This window comes from Vidua chalybeata, chromosome 3 (genome assembly GCF_026979565.1).
Source record: "Vidua chalybeata isolate OUT-0048 chromosome 3, bVidCha1 merged haplotype, whole genome shotgun sequence".
NCBI lineage: Eukaryota > Metazoa > Chordata > Aves > Passeriformes > Viduidae > Vidua > Vidua chalybeata.
Window position 1 is genome coordinate 4411939 of NC_071532.1, and position 13410 is coordinate 4425348.

The 13410-nt window shown below is 41.9% G+C and overlaps 1 protein-coding gene across 1 annotated transcript; it reads left to right on the forward strand.

Moving 5' to 3' along the window:
* Positions 1–248: 248 nt before the first annotated feature.
* On the forward strand, positions 249–12185 carry MDH1 (malate dehydrogenase 1). Its single transcript, XM_053938767.1, has 9 exons — positions 249–356; positions 5798–5896; positions 6711–6807; positions 7740–7915; positions 9222–9344; positions 9461–9637; positions 10765–10878; positions 11089–11178; positions 11545–12185. The coding sequence occupies exons 1-9, from the start codon at positions 354–356 to the stop codon at positions 11668–11670; spliced, it is 1005 nt and encodes a 334-aa protein (XP_053794742.1). The 5' UTR covers positions 249–353; the 3' UTR covers positions 11671–12185.
* The last annotated feature ends 1225 nt before the right edge of the window (positions 12186–13410 follow it).

Below are 13410 nucleotides of genomic sequence, written 5' to 3' on the forward strand. Positions count from 1 at the left end.
CGAGAAGCCCGCGCTTGCCGCAAGCCCCCGCCCCTCCCAGCCGCGCGTCGCCCCCTAACGGCCCAACCCCTCCGGCGCCGCGCGGCTCTTCAATGAATGGGGCGAGGTGGGGAGAGGCAACCGCCAATGGCGTGCGGGGGCGCGGCGCGCCGCCCCCGGGGCACGATGGGGGTTGTAGTTCTCTCCGGCAGCCGAGCGGCGCTAGCCGCGGCGACCGCGACTACAACCCCCAGGCGGCCGCGCGCGGCCGCGCGCCCCGCCCCCCCGCGGCACCTCGGCGCAGCGCTGCCACGGCCGCAGTCGCGCCGCAGAGGTGACCTCGAGCAGCGAGCGGACCCGCAGCTCCCGCAGACATGGTCGGTACCGGGCCCGCGGCGCTACCGCTCCCCTCGGGTTCCTTCGGCTCGGGGCAGGGAACTCCGACAGGCGGAGGTGACCCCGAAATGGCGTCGCCTTCCCCGCCTGGCCGCGCTGCTCCCGGGAGGGCCCAGGGAGTGAGGGGCAGGGGTGACCTGGAGGTGGTCGTGGCGCCCAGAGAAGCCGGGCCTGGCGGCGCCGCAGGGCTCTCCGCAGCCCCCGCGGAGCCGCGCCGGGGTGACCTCCCAGGCGGGGACGTGGGGTGGGTGCCGGCCTGGCGGCGGCTCTGCCTCTCCCTGTCCCCAGGGCCCTGCGGGGGAGGGCGGGATGTGCCCCCGTCGGAACGCAGCGAACCTCCCCGTGCGGGGGCTGGCACTCCGAAGGGGCTGATCGCGCCTTTTCCCGGCGCCTCGGCTGCCAAAATTGCCTTCGGGAGACGGGGGCTGTCAGCGCCTTCGTTCGCGAGGCGTGAAAGGTTTTGGTGCGGTTCTGTGTTAGCTCAAGGGAAAGTGCTTGTGCAATGTCTTTATTGGTTCCTGCTTGCTGTCGGAAATCCAGCTGTTTGTTCAGACTCTCGAGATTGTCAAGGAGTCCTTCTAGTTCTGCCCTGAGGTTACAGAGGTGAACTGCAGTGCTTTGCTTTTCTGCAGCATGTGTACATATAGATATATAAACGTGCACAGAGACCTTGCTTTCCTTTCTAGGCATGAAAACATCTCTATGTTTTTTTAGACCCTGTTACTCAAACCTTCACTTTCAATATTTTGCTATAGAAAGGATGCTTGCATGCTCTGAAACGTGGCTTATTTCAGCTATACCCTAAAAATACCAAAATCTACCAAAATCTGTAAACTTTATCCTTCTTTTCCACTCTTTCTATTTAAAATGGGGATTTGCAGGAGTGACAACATGACAGCAAGCTCTAGTTTGCATTTGAACTCTCAAAGCATTGAGACATGGATGGGCTGGTCTCACAAGAACTTTGATATCCAGACTTTTCAGAATGTCATTATTTTTATCTTGCATTTGCTATTCAGATTATGCATGTGGTGTTGGGCAGGGGCTTTAAATTTCTGAAATAAAACCATCTATCAGTGCGACCACCATTAGCTCAATGAAATGGAAAAAGTTTTACAGGGCACCTGTGTCAAGGTCGTTCCTTGAGGAAGGAAAGCCTTTGGAATTGCTTTGGTCTCTGAATCGCAGCGCTGCTGCTGTTCCTCAAGTGCACAGCTGCCTTGCTGAGACTTTCTGCTCCGTTTCCAATCGTGTTTGTTGTCCCCACATCTCTGCTTTAAAGAAGGAAGAGCAAAGGGAAAGTTCTTTAAGCAAACTCTAGACTTTGGAAGAGATAAAAATATTTTTTAATGATTAAGTAATTATTGTAAATCAAGGTGGGATAGCTTAGTTGGCTGGAATAACGTCCAATATTCAGGAATAATGTTAGGCTGGTGGTATTTTATAGACGAGCTTATCAGCAATAATCTTTATAGAGATCTCTCATAACTGCAATTAGCAATGCAAAATCTATCACTTGTGTAGTCAGGATGTTCCTGTCACAACATTTGATAGGTTGTGAGTTATCTTTTACTTACCCTTGTAACCTCCTGAATCAGTTTTGCAGTGCAGTGCTGTTTGCACATATGGCACTAATGTTTGAGGTCTGCTGATATCAGCTGTAATCACAGAAATAACTGAGGCACTGAGTTCTTAAACCAAAATGTGTGGGGAGGGCATTAAGACCTCAAATTCCTCACTTGATATTGGAGGCTTTGCTTTTTATCTGTGGTAGTTTAGGAGGGGGAGAGATCCTACATTTGCTGGATTAGATGAAGAAGGGTACGTGGGGATGCAATGGTCACTTGCTGGGGCTTTTTTCCCTCATCCTTTTTATCATTATTTTTGCTACTCTTTTATTTTCCTAAAGCTTTTTAACTATGCATCAGTTGAATGTGGAGTGGGGAAGGCTTTGGAACAAAATGGTTCAGCTGGTTGTTGCTTAATTTGTCCTCCAGTTCCTGTGTACCTGAGAGTGAGTAAAGGTCACCCCTGCAGTTACCACGGCATGAAAGTCCTGCAGGAGCCAAGTCACGGGTTACAGTGTCTGGACATGAATGTCTGGAACCTACAACTTCTGTTGGGGAGCTTCTCATCTCTCTAAAAGTAGCCTCAGACACTCAGTGAGGCCAATTTTAATATGAGATGTAAGGTTTTTTTTGTGAAAGTTATCCACATTTTGTAAGCAGCAGAACGTTTTTGGTTTGTTAATCCAGCTTCTGGGTTTAAGAGAGAGCATGGAAGTTTGTTTGATGCTAAATCCACACAATTGGTGCAGGGGTAAAAGGGTCTGGGGAATGCACTGAATCCAATGTACTGAAGGTTTGAAAAGGAAAGACAAGAGGCAGCACTCCTCACCATATTTTAGCTTGTGTGTTTTCCTCCTCCAGCCCCAAATGGGGGCCAACAGGAAGGATGGTAGTAAGCAAACATAATTATGTTGAGAAGGAGGAGCTGAGTCATGACTGAAGGTTTGAGGGTTTTTTTTAGAGACTAAGTGCTACGTTTGTCTCAGTAAAAAAATAATAAATAGTCATATTTCTTATCTTTTTATCTTCTACTCCTTCCCTGTCCTGTTGTTATACTGAATACTCACCATAATGCTAGAGGATAAGTTGGCATTTTTTATGTTTTAATCAGACTGGCTTATAAAATTCATAGACTGGAAAAAAATCTCTTTTCCTGTCCCCCTTTTGTGACACTACTTTAGAAGAAAGAGCCCTAAAATCTTTCTTCTATTCACTGGAAATTCCTAAATCAATTCACAACTGATTTAATATACCTTATAAAGAAAACATGTTTTGCTGCTACCTGTGTGAGTTCTGGAATCGCTTAGCATGGGATCACTTTTTATATGATGGGGATTTTGCCAGGCCAAGCTTTTGCAGCAGTGTAACTTTTCAGTACTTATTTTACTAACTAATGCAGTTAGCTGCCTTAAAAGAGTGTTCATTGTTCCATTTATATAAATAAAATGTAGATTCTTCTTAGAAATATGCTGAAAAGTTGGCTTGAAAATTTGATACGCATCTAAATCCATGCTGCCCATCATCATTCAGATGTTAGCGTACATTTCCCTGCTCAAGAATAGAGTACCAGAACTAGTTTTGAGATTTAAACCGTCAAGAATTGATTGTCTTGCTCTCCTTCCCCTCATAGTGGAGTTTGGATGGAGTTAGAGGGGTGTCACTCATAGTAGGAAGAGTTCAAAAGAGAATAATAATGCACTTCAGCACCATGTAACGGGCAATTGGGTAACGAGATATTTAAAAAATCATTCCCATAATGAAGGCCAGGTCTAAATCTGCGACTTCAGTAGTTTACCTTCATCATTTATGCTCTGATTTTATCTAGTATGTGATAAAATGGGGTAGGTAGCCTAATTTTTTTCATTACCTAACACTAGTGTGATGCAGCAGTGCTTGGCTGGTCGCTTCTGCAGAGAGAATACACTGGAAGCCCCACATGGTTTTCCTATAAATATCAGTGACAGGAATACTGGTTGGAAAGGATCTGTAGAGGTCATAGAGTCTGTCCTCTTTCTTGCTCCTTGTCTGGAAGTTGTCTAATCCAGCCTGACAGGCAGACTTTTGCCACTGATAGACCATGTCATAGGTGTTGTGGTCTGGGCCTTGGAAACTGCCAGGAGTGAAGGTTATACAGAGCCTCTGGGTACCCTGTTCTGCTGCAGCAGTAGCACACAACCAAGAGTTTTTCTCTTAATTTGTAGCTGTTGCACCCTGTTCTGCCACTACTGAGAGGTGTTGGGGGCAGTGTTATTTTTCTCTGTGAAGGTGTGGTGGTCTGCTGTTAGATCCCCCTTATCCTCTGCCTTTCCAGACTATGTCCAGCACCCTCAGCCTCATCTTACAGACCACAGAACCATACAGAACTCAGGTTTCCAGAACTGGACTCAGTATTCCATCTGCAGTATCACCAGCACTGAGTACAAGGCGTGTCTTTGCTCTGCAGCTTTTCATAATGTAGCCCAGAATGCAATTAAATCACTTCTTTCACATTCAGTTCTGCCTAGTCTGTATCTCAAATGATCATCTTTTAATTTTCTGAGGAAGTGGGCTTGGCATTCCAGCAGGCTGGTCAGTCTGCTTGTTCCTGTCCTAGCACAATCTGCCCCAGCCCTATTGCCCCTAAAGAAAAAGGGAAATACAAATAACAGGTTTACGAAATACTGGGTTAGTAATGTCCTTTGCCACGTGGACCATTTTCATAGAATCATAGAATGCTTTGAGTTTGAACAAACTTTTAAAGGTCATTGGTCCACCTCCCTGCGTTTGGCAGGGACATCTTCAACAAGACCAGGTTTTTCAGAGACCTGTCCAGTTTGACCTTGAATGTTTCCAGGGGTGGGGCAACCACCACTTATCTGGACAATCTGTGCCAGTGTTTCACCATCTTTATTGTAAAGCATTTATTTCATATCTTGGTCTGTCCTCTTTTAATTTTAAAACTATTGCCCCTTGTCATTTCATAACAGGCCCTACAAAAAGTTTGTCCTACTCTTTTTCCTAAGTCCCCTTTGAGCATTGAAAAGCCATCCTGGTAGCTTTTCTTCTCCAGGCTGACCAACCCAAACTCTCGCAGCCTTTAATTCTCAATATTAAATAACATCTGGATTTCTCCCAGTCCCCATTCTGCTTAACAAAGTGTCATTTTGCTACAGGGCAAGCCCTTATTCCCCTCTTATTTGCAATATAGAAGCATTTTGGCAGTCTTCTCCCAGTCTTTTGGAGTTTTGGGTCAGTTTGACAAAAAACAGTTGTATTATGGATAGTTGTGTCTGTATTTGTTCATAATGTAGCTTTTGTCTGTGGATTAGTTAAATTTGCTGCCTAACAGTTCAGTGAGGCAGTAGGTTTAAGTCCACTAAATTCTTTGGTTTCTGGCATTCAATAAGTCTTTGCTTGCAAATAAGCATTCAAAGTGCTTAATGGGAACAGCCCTTGAAATTGAAAGAATCTGAAAACCAGTCAAGTGTCACAGCTCCTGAAACTTCTGTAGTAAATTTCAAGTATGAATGGGTGGGGTGTATGTTGTATTGTCTTATGTTAACAAGGCAGTGTTAAAGGGAATGCACAATTTTTCAAATACATCGTTATTCCTGGCATTTTGCAAGTTTTCCAGGAGCAATTCTTAAGGATCTTTTTTGCAATTGTGGTATGTTTCTGTAAAACCAACTGGGTAATTGTTGGTGGTTCTAGCAGAACCAGAAGTGTGATCCCAGGGGCTGGGGCTGATCTGCCTTTAGGCACACGCTTTCATCCAGGTTAAATAATCCTAACGTTCTTGCTGCAGTAATTTATCTTTTAACTGCCGTGAGGCTGAGGTGTGGAGCTGTGGGTAAGGCTGTGTCATTTCCTTGCAGGGTGAACCTGTCAGAGTGCTGGTGACTGGAGCAGCTGGGCAGATTGCTTACTCGCTCCTCTACAGCATTGCCAAGGGCGATGTCTTCGGCAAAGACCAGGTAACTCTCACACTGAATTCACAGAATCACCAGGTTGGAAGAGATCTTCAAGATCATGCCCTAACACCTCAACTAACCCATGGCACCCAGTGCCACATCCAGTCTTTTTTTAAACACATCCAGGGATGGTGACTCCACCACTTCCCCAGGCAGCCATTCCAAAACTGTATCACTCTTTCCATGAAAAGCTTTTTCCTAATATCCAACCTTGGCACAGATTGAGACTGTGTCCTCTGGTTCTGTCAGTGCTGCCTGGTGAAAGAGACCAACCTCACCTGAGCACAACCACCCTTCAGGGAGCTGTAGAGAGTGACAAGGTCACCCCTGAGTCTCCTCCAGGCTGAGCACCCCCAGCTCCCTCAGTGATTCCTCACAGGAATTGTGTTCCAAGCCCCTCTCCAGCCTCGTTGCCTCCTCTGGACGTGCTCAAGCATCTCAATGTCCTTCCCAGGCTGAGGGGCCAGAACTGGACACAGCACTCGAGGTGCAGCCTCACCAGTGCCAAGTACAGGGGAAGGATGACCTCCCTGCTCCTGCTGGCACAAGGAATGAATGAATGTCAGAACTGCAGTGCCTGAGAGTGGTTTCCTCATAGACACTCGGAATGGTTTACCAATGTGCGAGTAATTTCTTCTTTAAGTGGGGAAAATGGGAGTTCTGCTCTCTTATGCAAGCTGTCAGTTGTTGGTTGTGCTGAAGTTGTTTTCTGCAAATGGGTTTTAAATCTTGCACGAGGTAACAGCTGAGTACAAGACAAATTAATTTTCAAAATGCATTGTGCCCAGCTTGCACTAAACCTTTTCTTTCTTTCCAGCCTCTTATTCTTGTGCTGCTGGACATCACTCCTATGATGACGGTACTGGAAGGTGTGGTGATGGAGCTGCAGGACTGTGCTCTGCCACTGCTCAGAGGTGGCCAAAACAATTTTTTCTTAGACCTACAAGATGCTGCAGTACAATTCTTGCATTTATGAGTCTGTGTAGCTGGCAGGAAGTTAGGGAGAAGAAAATCTTAGATGATCCTTCCTTGGTTTTGTATTTTGTGGAATATAATCAATTTAACTTAGCCTGTAAGCTAGGAAGAATGACATCAAATAGGTTTTGTGAACATAATTGGCAATGCAGATACCTGGTTTATATCATCTAATCCTGGGGTTTCAGCCTGGACAAGGAATTGTCAGATACTTGTGCATATATGCATTGTATTCTGGCCCAGCCAGGAAATATGTATGTCATTGCTATATTATGTATATGATACGTATTTCAAAATTAAAAAAAACCCCTAATTTAATCTTAAAAATATCTTCTGTATAAAGATATAAGATAAAAATCCTCAAGCCATGTAAACAAGCTGAGTTCTGATCATTTAAACAAGCAGAAAAAGGGAGCAAGTAGGAGTTAGTGTAATTACTATAACATGTGACAGAAAACATGTAGGTAACAGCTCTTGTACAAATCAAACCTTCTCTGCTTTTAATTGGTAAGGGGGCAGCAAAACTTCACTTGTGTTGGTCCTTTCCACTGAAATTTTATTGTAAAAGTAAAGAAAAGCATATGTACTTATATACACATTTTTAGAGGCAAATGAAATGTATCTTTTTACACAGATTTCTCTTGTGTTTTCCACCTCAGATAAATATTTGTATATAAAACACGTTTACTGGGATGTATTTAATCTGTGGAGGTAGGGCCAAATGACTGTTACTTGTATTTTTGGAAGGGGAAGGTGGTGGTCTTGTCAGATTAGATTATATACTGTTTATGCACAAAAGAATATTCCTGTTAGCACTATGCCATGAGTATTTATCTTGCTGAATTCTTTTCCCCCTTTCCTTTTTTTTTAGAGGTCATTCCAACAGACAAGGAAGAAGTTGCATTCAAAGACCTCGACATAGCAATTCTGGTTGGCTCCATGCCAAGGAGAGAGGGCATGGAGAGGAAGGATTTACTCAAAGCAAATGTGAAAATTTTCAAGTCTCAGGGTGCAGCCTTGGACAAGTATGCCAAAAAGACTGTCAAGGTGAATATAGGAACTGAATTTAAAACATTAATTCTCTGCTATGTAGAGATCTGGATACATTGTAGAAGAATATTGCTCAAGCAGGAGCCTGTTCAGTGTGGGCATTCCTTTCCTTATGTCCTGGAAAATAGAGCACAGTCAAGGGTAGATAAGAAACAGAATGTTAAATAGGTGGATGCTTTAGTCATTAATTTGTTTGGTGAAAAAGGTGAGTCTTACATTGTATTGCTGTATTCCACACATACTCTGAACTGGTTACCACCAATTTTAAAAGCAACCCCATAAAACTGTATTTAAAAAAAACCCACAATCTTTTGCATGTTATCACTCTTCTCTAGGAGAACTGAATTAACTAAATGCAGCTGCCTCCTTCATATCCATCTGTGTCCTTTAATATAATGACCCTTAACTTCAGTATCAATATGGAATTACAGTTGCACAAAAATCGGCTTTATTTAGGTTGTTTGCATCTCACTTGGAGCATTAGAAGATTTTAATTGTTCTCTCTCAGATTCCTTCAGCTCAGTTAATGGGATCATGTGGCTGCTCTCCCACTGCTCTTAATCTCAGTCCCAGACTCCGACTGTGCTTTGTAACTGACTTTTTAATGTCTGCTGATGAACTTCCTACGGCTTCTAAAGACATGTTTGCTTCTTTATCCAGTTGGAATAAAAACTATCAATATGACTATTGCAGAGTAGTGGAAAATTTACTGAACTCACTTTCAAAAGGGGAAATACAAAGGGAGGTTTGCAGATCAGCTTGTGTGATTTAGATTATATGGAGTTTGACATAAGTCATTTGAGGCACAAATGAAGGATGAATAAAAATCAGTTTTGCATAGTAATAAATTGATCTAGGTTGAGGCAGTGTTTTACTTCTAACTGCCTATGAACATTGAGATAAGTAACTGTTCTGGCTTTCTTAATTATAAAGCAATTATATAAAACAGTGGCAGCCAGTCCAGAAAGCATTTAAAAGTGTTTGGTTAAAAGTGTGCTTGGTCTGTCCCCCTATATCTGTAAGCCAGGTTATAGGTCAGTGTACAAATCTCCCTAGAAGTCTTGTTCCCTTTCACATTGGATGTCAAGTTAAAGAAAATACCTACCTGGAAAATATTTTATGTGCAGTTATAGAAGATTGGGTGACTACGAATTACACACTTAAAAAACAATCTTGTTGAAGCAACCAGGAGATTAGAAAACTTAACTTTTAGATAGCTTCTTTGAAGGCCAAGCAGTGTATTTCACTGAAGGGAGGTGTTTTGCAGAAATACCTACTTCAGCTTTCCTTTTTTCGTTCTTAGGTTGTGGTTGTTGGGAATCCAGCGAATACCAACTGCCTGATTGCATCAAAGTCAGCCCCATCCATACCAAAGGAAAATTTCAGCTGTTTAACTCGTTTGGATCACAACAGAGCCAAATCTCAGGTAAAAAAGGGCCTATTGTTTTATCTCTGCTAAATACAACAGAGCAATGCTTTCAAAGAAACCTGTAAATTGAGAAGCTGAAGTCAATGCAATGGACATCTTTAATTTCCAATTAGATTGCTCTGAAACTTGGTGTGACTGCTAATGATGTGAAGAATGTCATCATCTGGGGCAACCACTCCTCCACTCAATATCCTGATGTTAACCATGCGAAGGTAAATGTGAAAGGAAAGGAAGTTGGAGTCTATGAAGCTATAAAAGATGACAGCTGGCTGAAGGGAGACTTTATCCTGGTAAGAAAACTTTTTGTTTTTTTTTAATGGTTATTCTGTGCTTGTGCTTTCTCCTAACCTCATTTGAAATTGTAAACAATGTAACTGATGTAGTGAAGCAACTCTTTTCTCTCACTAGAATAAGCCATCTTCAGATATCATGTTGCTATCAGTTATTTGCCCTTGGAAGATTCAAGGCTGGAAAGTCTATGTAACTTCCGTTAGAAAAACTGGGATGCTAAAATGATTCAACAAAGAGTTTTGATCATAGCTCATGTGAAACTTGTGTGACACAGGAGCACCACTGGCATTTCACTATGGTGACTTTTTGGGGCAGTTTTGTAGATGAAGTGGGGTGATTCATTTGATGCTCCCCGCCCACCAGAAAAGGCCAGCAACTCTTTCCCTGCTCATGCATGTGCACAGACACACACACACAATTTCCAGTTCTAAATATGTGGCGTTATCAGCACCATTTCTGAAAAGGAATCTGAAAAATCTAGGAAATGCCTGCAAGTGTCTTAATATAAGGTAGTAATAAATAATAATCTAAGTTAGTGAAACAAAATAATGGTACTAATTAATCAAGACGACAGGCTACCTAAGTGGAATATGAAGGGAAATGGGTTACTAAAGCCCTAGATAAATAAAGCTTTACCAAAACTATTAAATTTAAAAACTATTAACTTGAGTATGGTGAGGTACATTCAGCTATCTTCAATAATTAAATTAATTGTCTGTATTAAGTATTGTAGGATTGAGACCAGCAAGTGTTTCTCATTGGTATTCAGGAGAAGACCTTAATTGACAGTTTGTTGCTCAAGATAGCTGCTACTGTTGACATGCACAAAGTCTCCTGGTGGGAAAAGCTTGAGACATCTGGCTGGTATGAGAGTAGTCAGCTAGCTGTAAAGTTGAGGAATGAGCCTCTGAAACATTGTTGCAGTTGTGTTGGCAAAACTCTTTTAGATTGTATTTCTGGATTGTATACTATGTTTGCTTAGTTAAAGAACTGTATCTTCACTGATAAAATTAAATAATTACATACAACTGTCTTTCTTGATGTCATTTACTAACAGCATGTAGACCAAGCCATGTTTTTGCTGCTTTACAATTTAGTTATGGTTGGGTTTTTTTCTTAATTGCAGACTGTTCAGCAACGTGGAGCAGCTGTTATTAAGGCCAGGAAGCTGTCCAGTGCCATGTCAGCTGCCAAAGCTATCTGTGATCATGTGAGGGACATCTGGTTTGGCACTCCAGCGGTAAGATGTGGCTATTAAAGTGCTTGTTTGCCTAATGCTTTCATTTTGTGCCCACCTCACTGACCTCGAGTGTCTGTGTGTTCAGAGGAAAGAATCTGTCTTTTTCTGGAGTAAGTTGTGTCACAGGAGATAAAGGATATTAAAAATTTGAAAATTTTGCCTACTTCTAGCAGTGAAAAATGTCTTTATCTCTGACTTTTCTGGTTTCAGGGGGAGTTTGTTTCAATGGGAGTAATTTCTGATGGCAATTCTTACGGTGTTCCTGAAGACCTGCTGTATTCATTCCCTGTTGTGATCAAGGTAACTAGGCTGTATTTAAATCCATATCTTCTGCAAGACCTATTAAACTGTCATGTGAGTTTGTTAGCAGCAGTGTGGGACTGCAGTTGCTGGGATGTGGGCGTTTAGCAGTCTCTCTTTCACAGAGAGGACTCTTATTAACCAAGTTAAGTTAACTTGATTGTCAGCTAAGTGCTGGTAGACAAGTACTATCTGACTTGACTAGCTGGTGCTGGTTGCATTCTTTATCTGGAATAAAATTAACTTCTGCCTGATGTGGTTCTTAGGGCCATAAGCTGTATTCTTATGCCACAAAGTTTCCTTCATGCAGACTGAATGAAGCCTGTTCTTATATGGAGGGCTTTTTATTTGTTTGTTTTCAATCAGGACAAGACCTGGAAGTTTGTTGAGGGTCTTCCTATTAATGATTTTTCTCGTGAGAAGATGGATCTTACTGCTAAGGAGTTAACTGAAGAGAAGGAAACTGCAGTGGAATTCCTCTCCAGTGCATGACTAGGTCAGGAGGAAATACAAAATCATTTCAGAGCAGAAGAATCGAAAAGCCGTCTGTAGGTCTGCTACCAAACACCAATACTGTATCCAAGTCAGCTGTCTGTGGCCATTGTGCATTTTAAAGTTCATATGCTTACTGGTACTGTCATGCCTCTTGAGTTATTAGCAAAATATTATTAAAGAAGTAAAACTAGTTTGTTGACCAAAGTTTTTGTCTGTTCAATACTAGTTGCTTTCTGTGTATGGTAAAGGATAATTGTTTGCCTCGGCCTTGGCTACTAACGCACAATCTGAGTTTTGATTAGAATTTGGCACCCCTGGAACACGTCCTAGTCCTTGATCACTTCAGCTGCCTCTGTCTCAACTGAAAATGAAATTAGAATGCCAGTAATTCTCCTTGAACTGATAGTTCAGTGACCCAAGTCCATCACTGGACAGACTTCAAGTAAATACATTTCACTCTGGTTATGCTTACAATGTTTGTCAGTAGAAATATTAAAAGTTGTTCAATCAGATACTGGCTAAGAGTAGTCTGTTGCACTTTATTTGCATGTTTTAGTTATGTAACTAACACTATTTGATAGTACAAGATAAAAAACCTTGAAAGCCTATTTTAGGAAACTGAGGGAAACTAGTTTAAGCTTTAAGCATTACTAGCTTTCGTAATGATTAACATTTCCCTTTGCCTGAGTTGGTGTCTGTCCTGTTCTAATAGCACTTTCTGCCTTGTACTAAAGTAAATCTTGGTCTATCATATCTGGAGTCATCTCATTTTTCTTTTTTGGTTTGTTTTCATTTAATGAGGATTTGAACAACAGAACTTCTTTGACAAGAAAAGGAAAGGTTAAACTGAATTATAAGCAAATTGAATGGTTTCTTTGTGGATTTACCAGCCAGAATGTAAAATAAATCAGCAAACATCAATAAGCTTATCCATAAAAGTAAATCTGCTGTCAGAATATTACTGTACCTTTTAAGTACAGTGACAATGATGCAGCAGAGACTTATTATATGTAGAGGTGAAAGGGGAGAGAAGCATTTCAGGAAATGGGAATATGCTGCAGCACAGGGCACAGCGAGTGAATGCCATGAATGCTTATGAAGCAGCTGTTGCAAGCATTTAATAATTTCTGCAGTCTTAAAAATAGACAGGAAGTATACACAGTTGTATTTTTTTCACTGTTTTTCTCATTCCTCTGAGCCCCTTAGAGTTTAGTTTTGAGGAGAAAATTTAATGTACCTGTCTTTTCATGACAGTTTGGGCACTTCTACAGAAATTAGGGAGGGAAAAAAAGCTGCCAATGTGTTGACTGCCTTCTGGCAGTTCCATGGAAAGTCAGTAAAATCTCATTTCAACGTGAGCTCAGGGCTCAAAGGAATTAATTGCAGTAATTACCATGCTACAATTTATTTTAAATTAAGGTATTTTTGTAGTGAATGTTACAGGAGATGGCTCCAGTGCACATTGTTCCTTGGTGTAAAAAGACTAAGTAAAGGAAAAAGTGTACATCTATGCCTGATAAATATAAAAAAGGGATAATAAATGCTGCTGCTGTGCTTTGTGCCATACCTATTATAGCATCACCACATAAGGAATTAGTTTTAAGAAAGAAAATCTGGTAGATCTGGCTCTTCAGGGCTTTTTGATGTCTATTTTAAAGCAACCTTCTGCAGGAGACAACTAATTTCTTGTAAAGTAATGCTTCTAACAAGGTATCAGAACACTTGCATTGGAAGCTC

Excerpts from the sequence above, each read along its gene's own strand:
- MDH1 (XM_053938767.1), top strand. Across the intron at positions 6,808-7,739 it reads TGCTCTGCCACTGCTCAGAG|AGGTCATTCCAACAGACAAG; the intron begins GTGGCCAAAACA and ends CTTTTTTTTTAG. Across the intron at positions 11,179-11,544 it reads CATTCCCTGTTGTGATCAAG|GACAAGACCTGGAAGTTTGT; the intron begins GTAACTAGGCTG and ends GTTTTCAATCAG.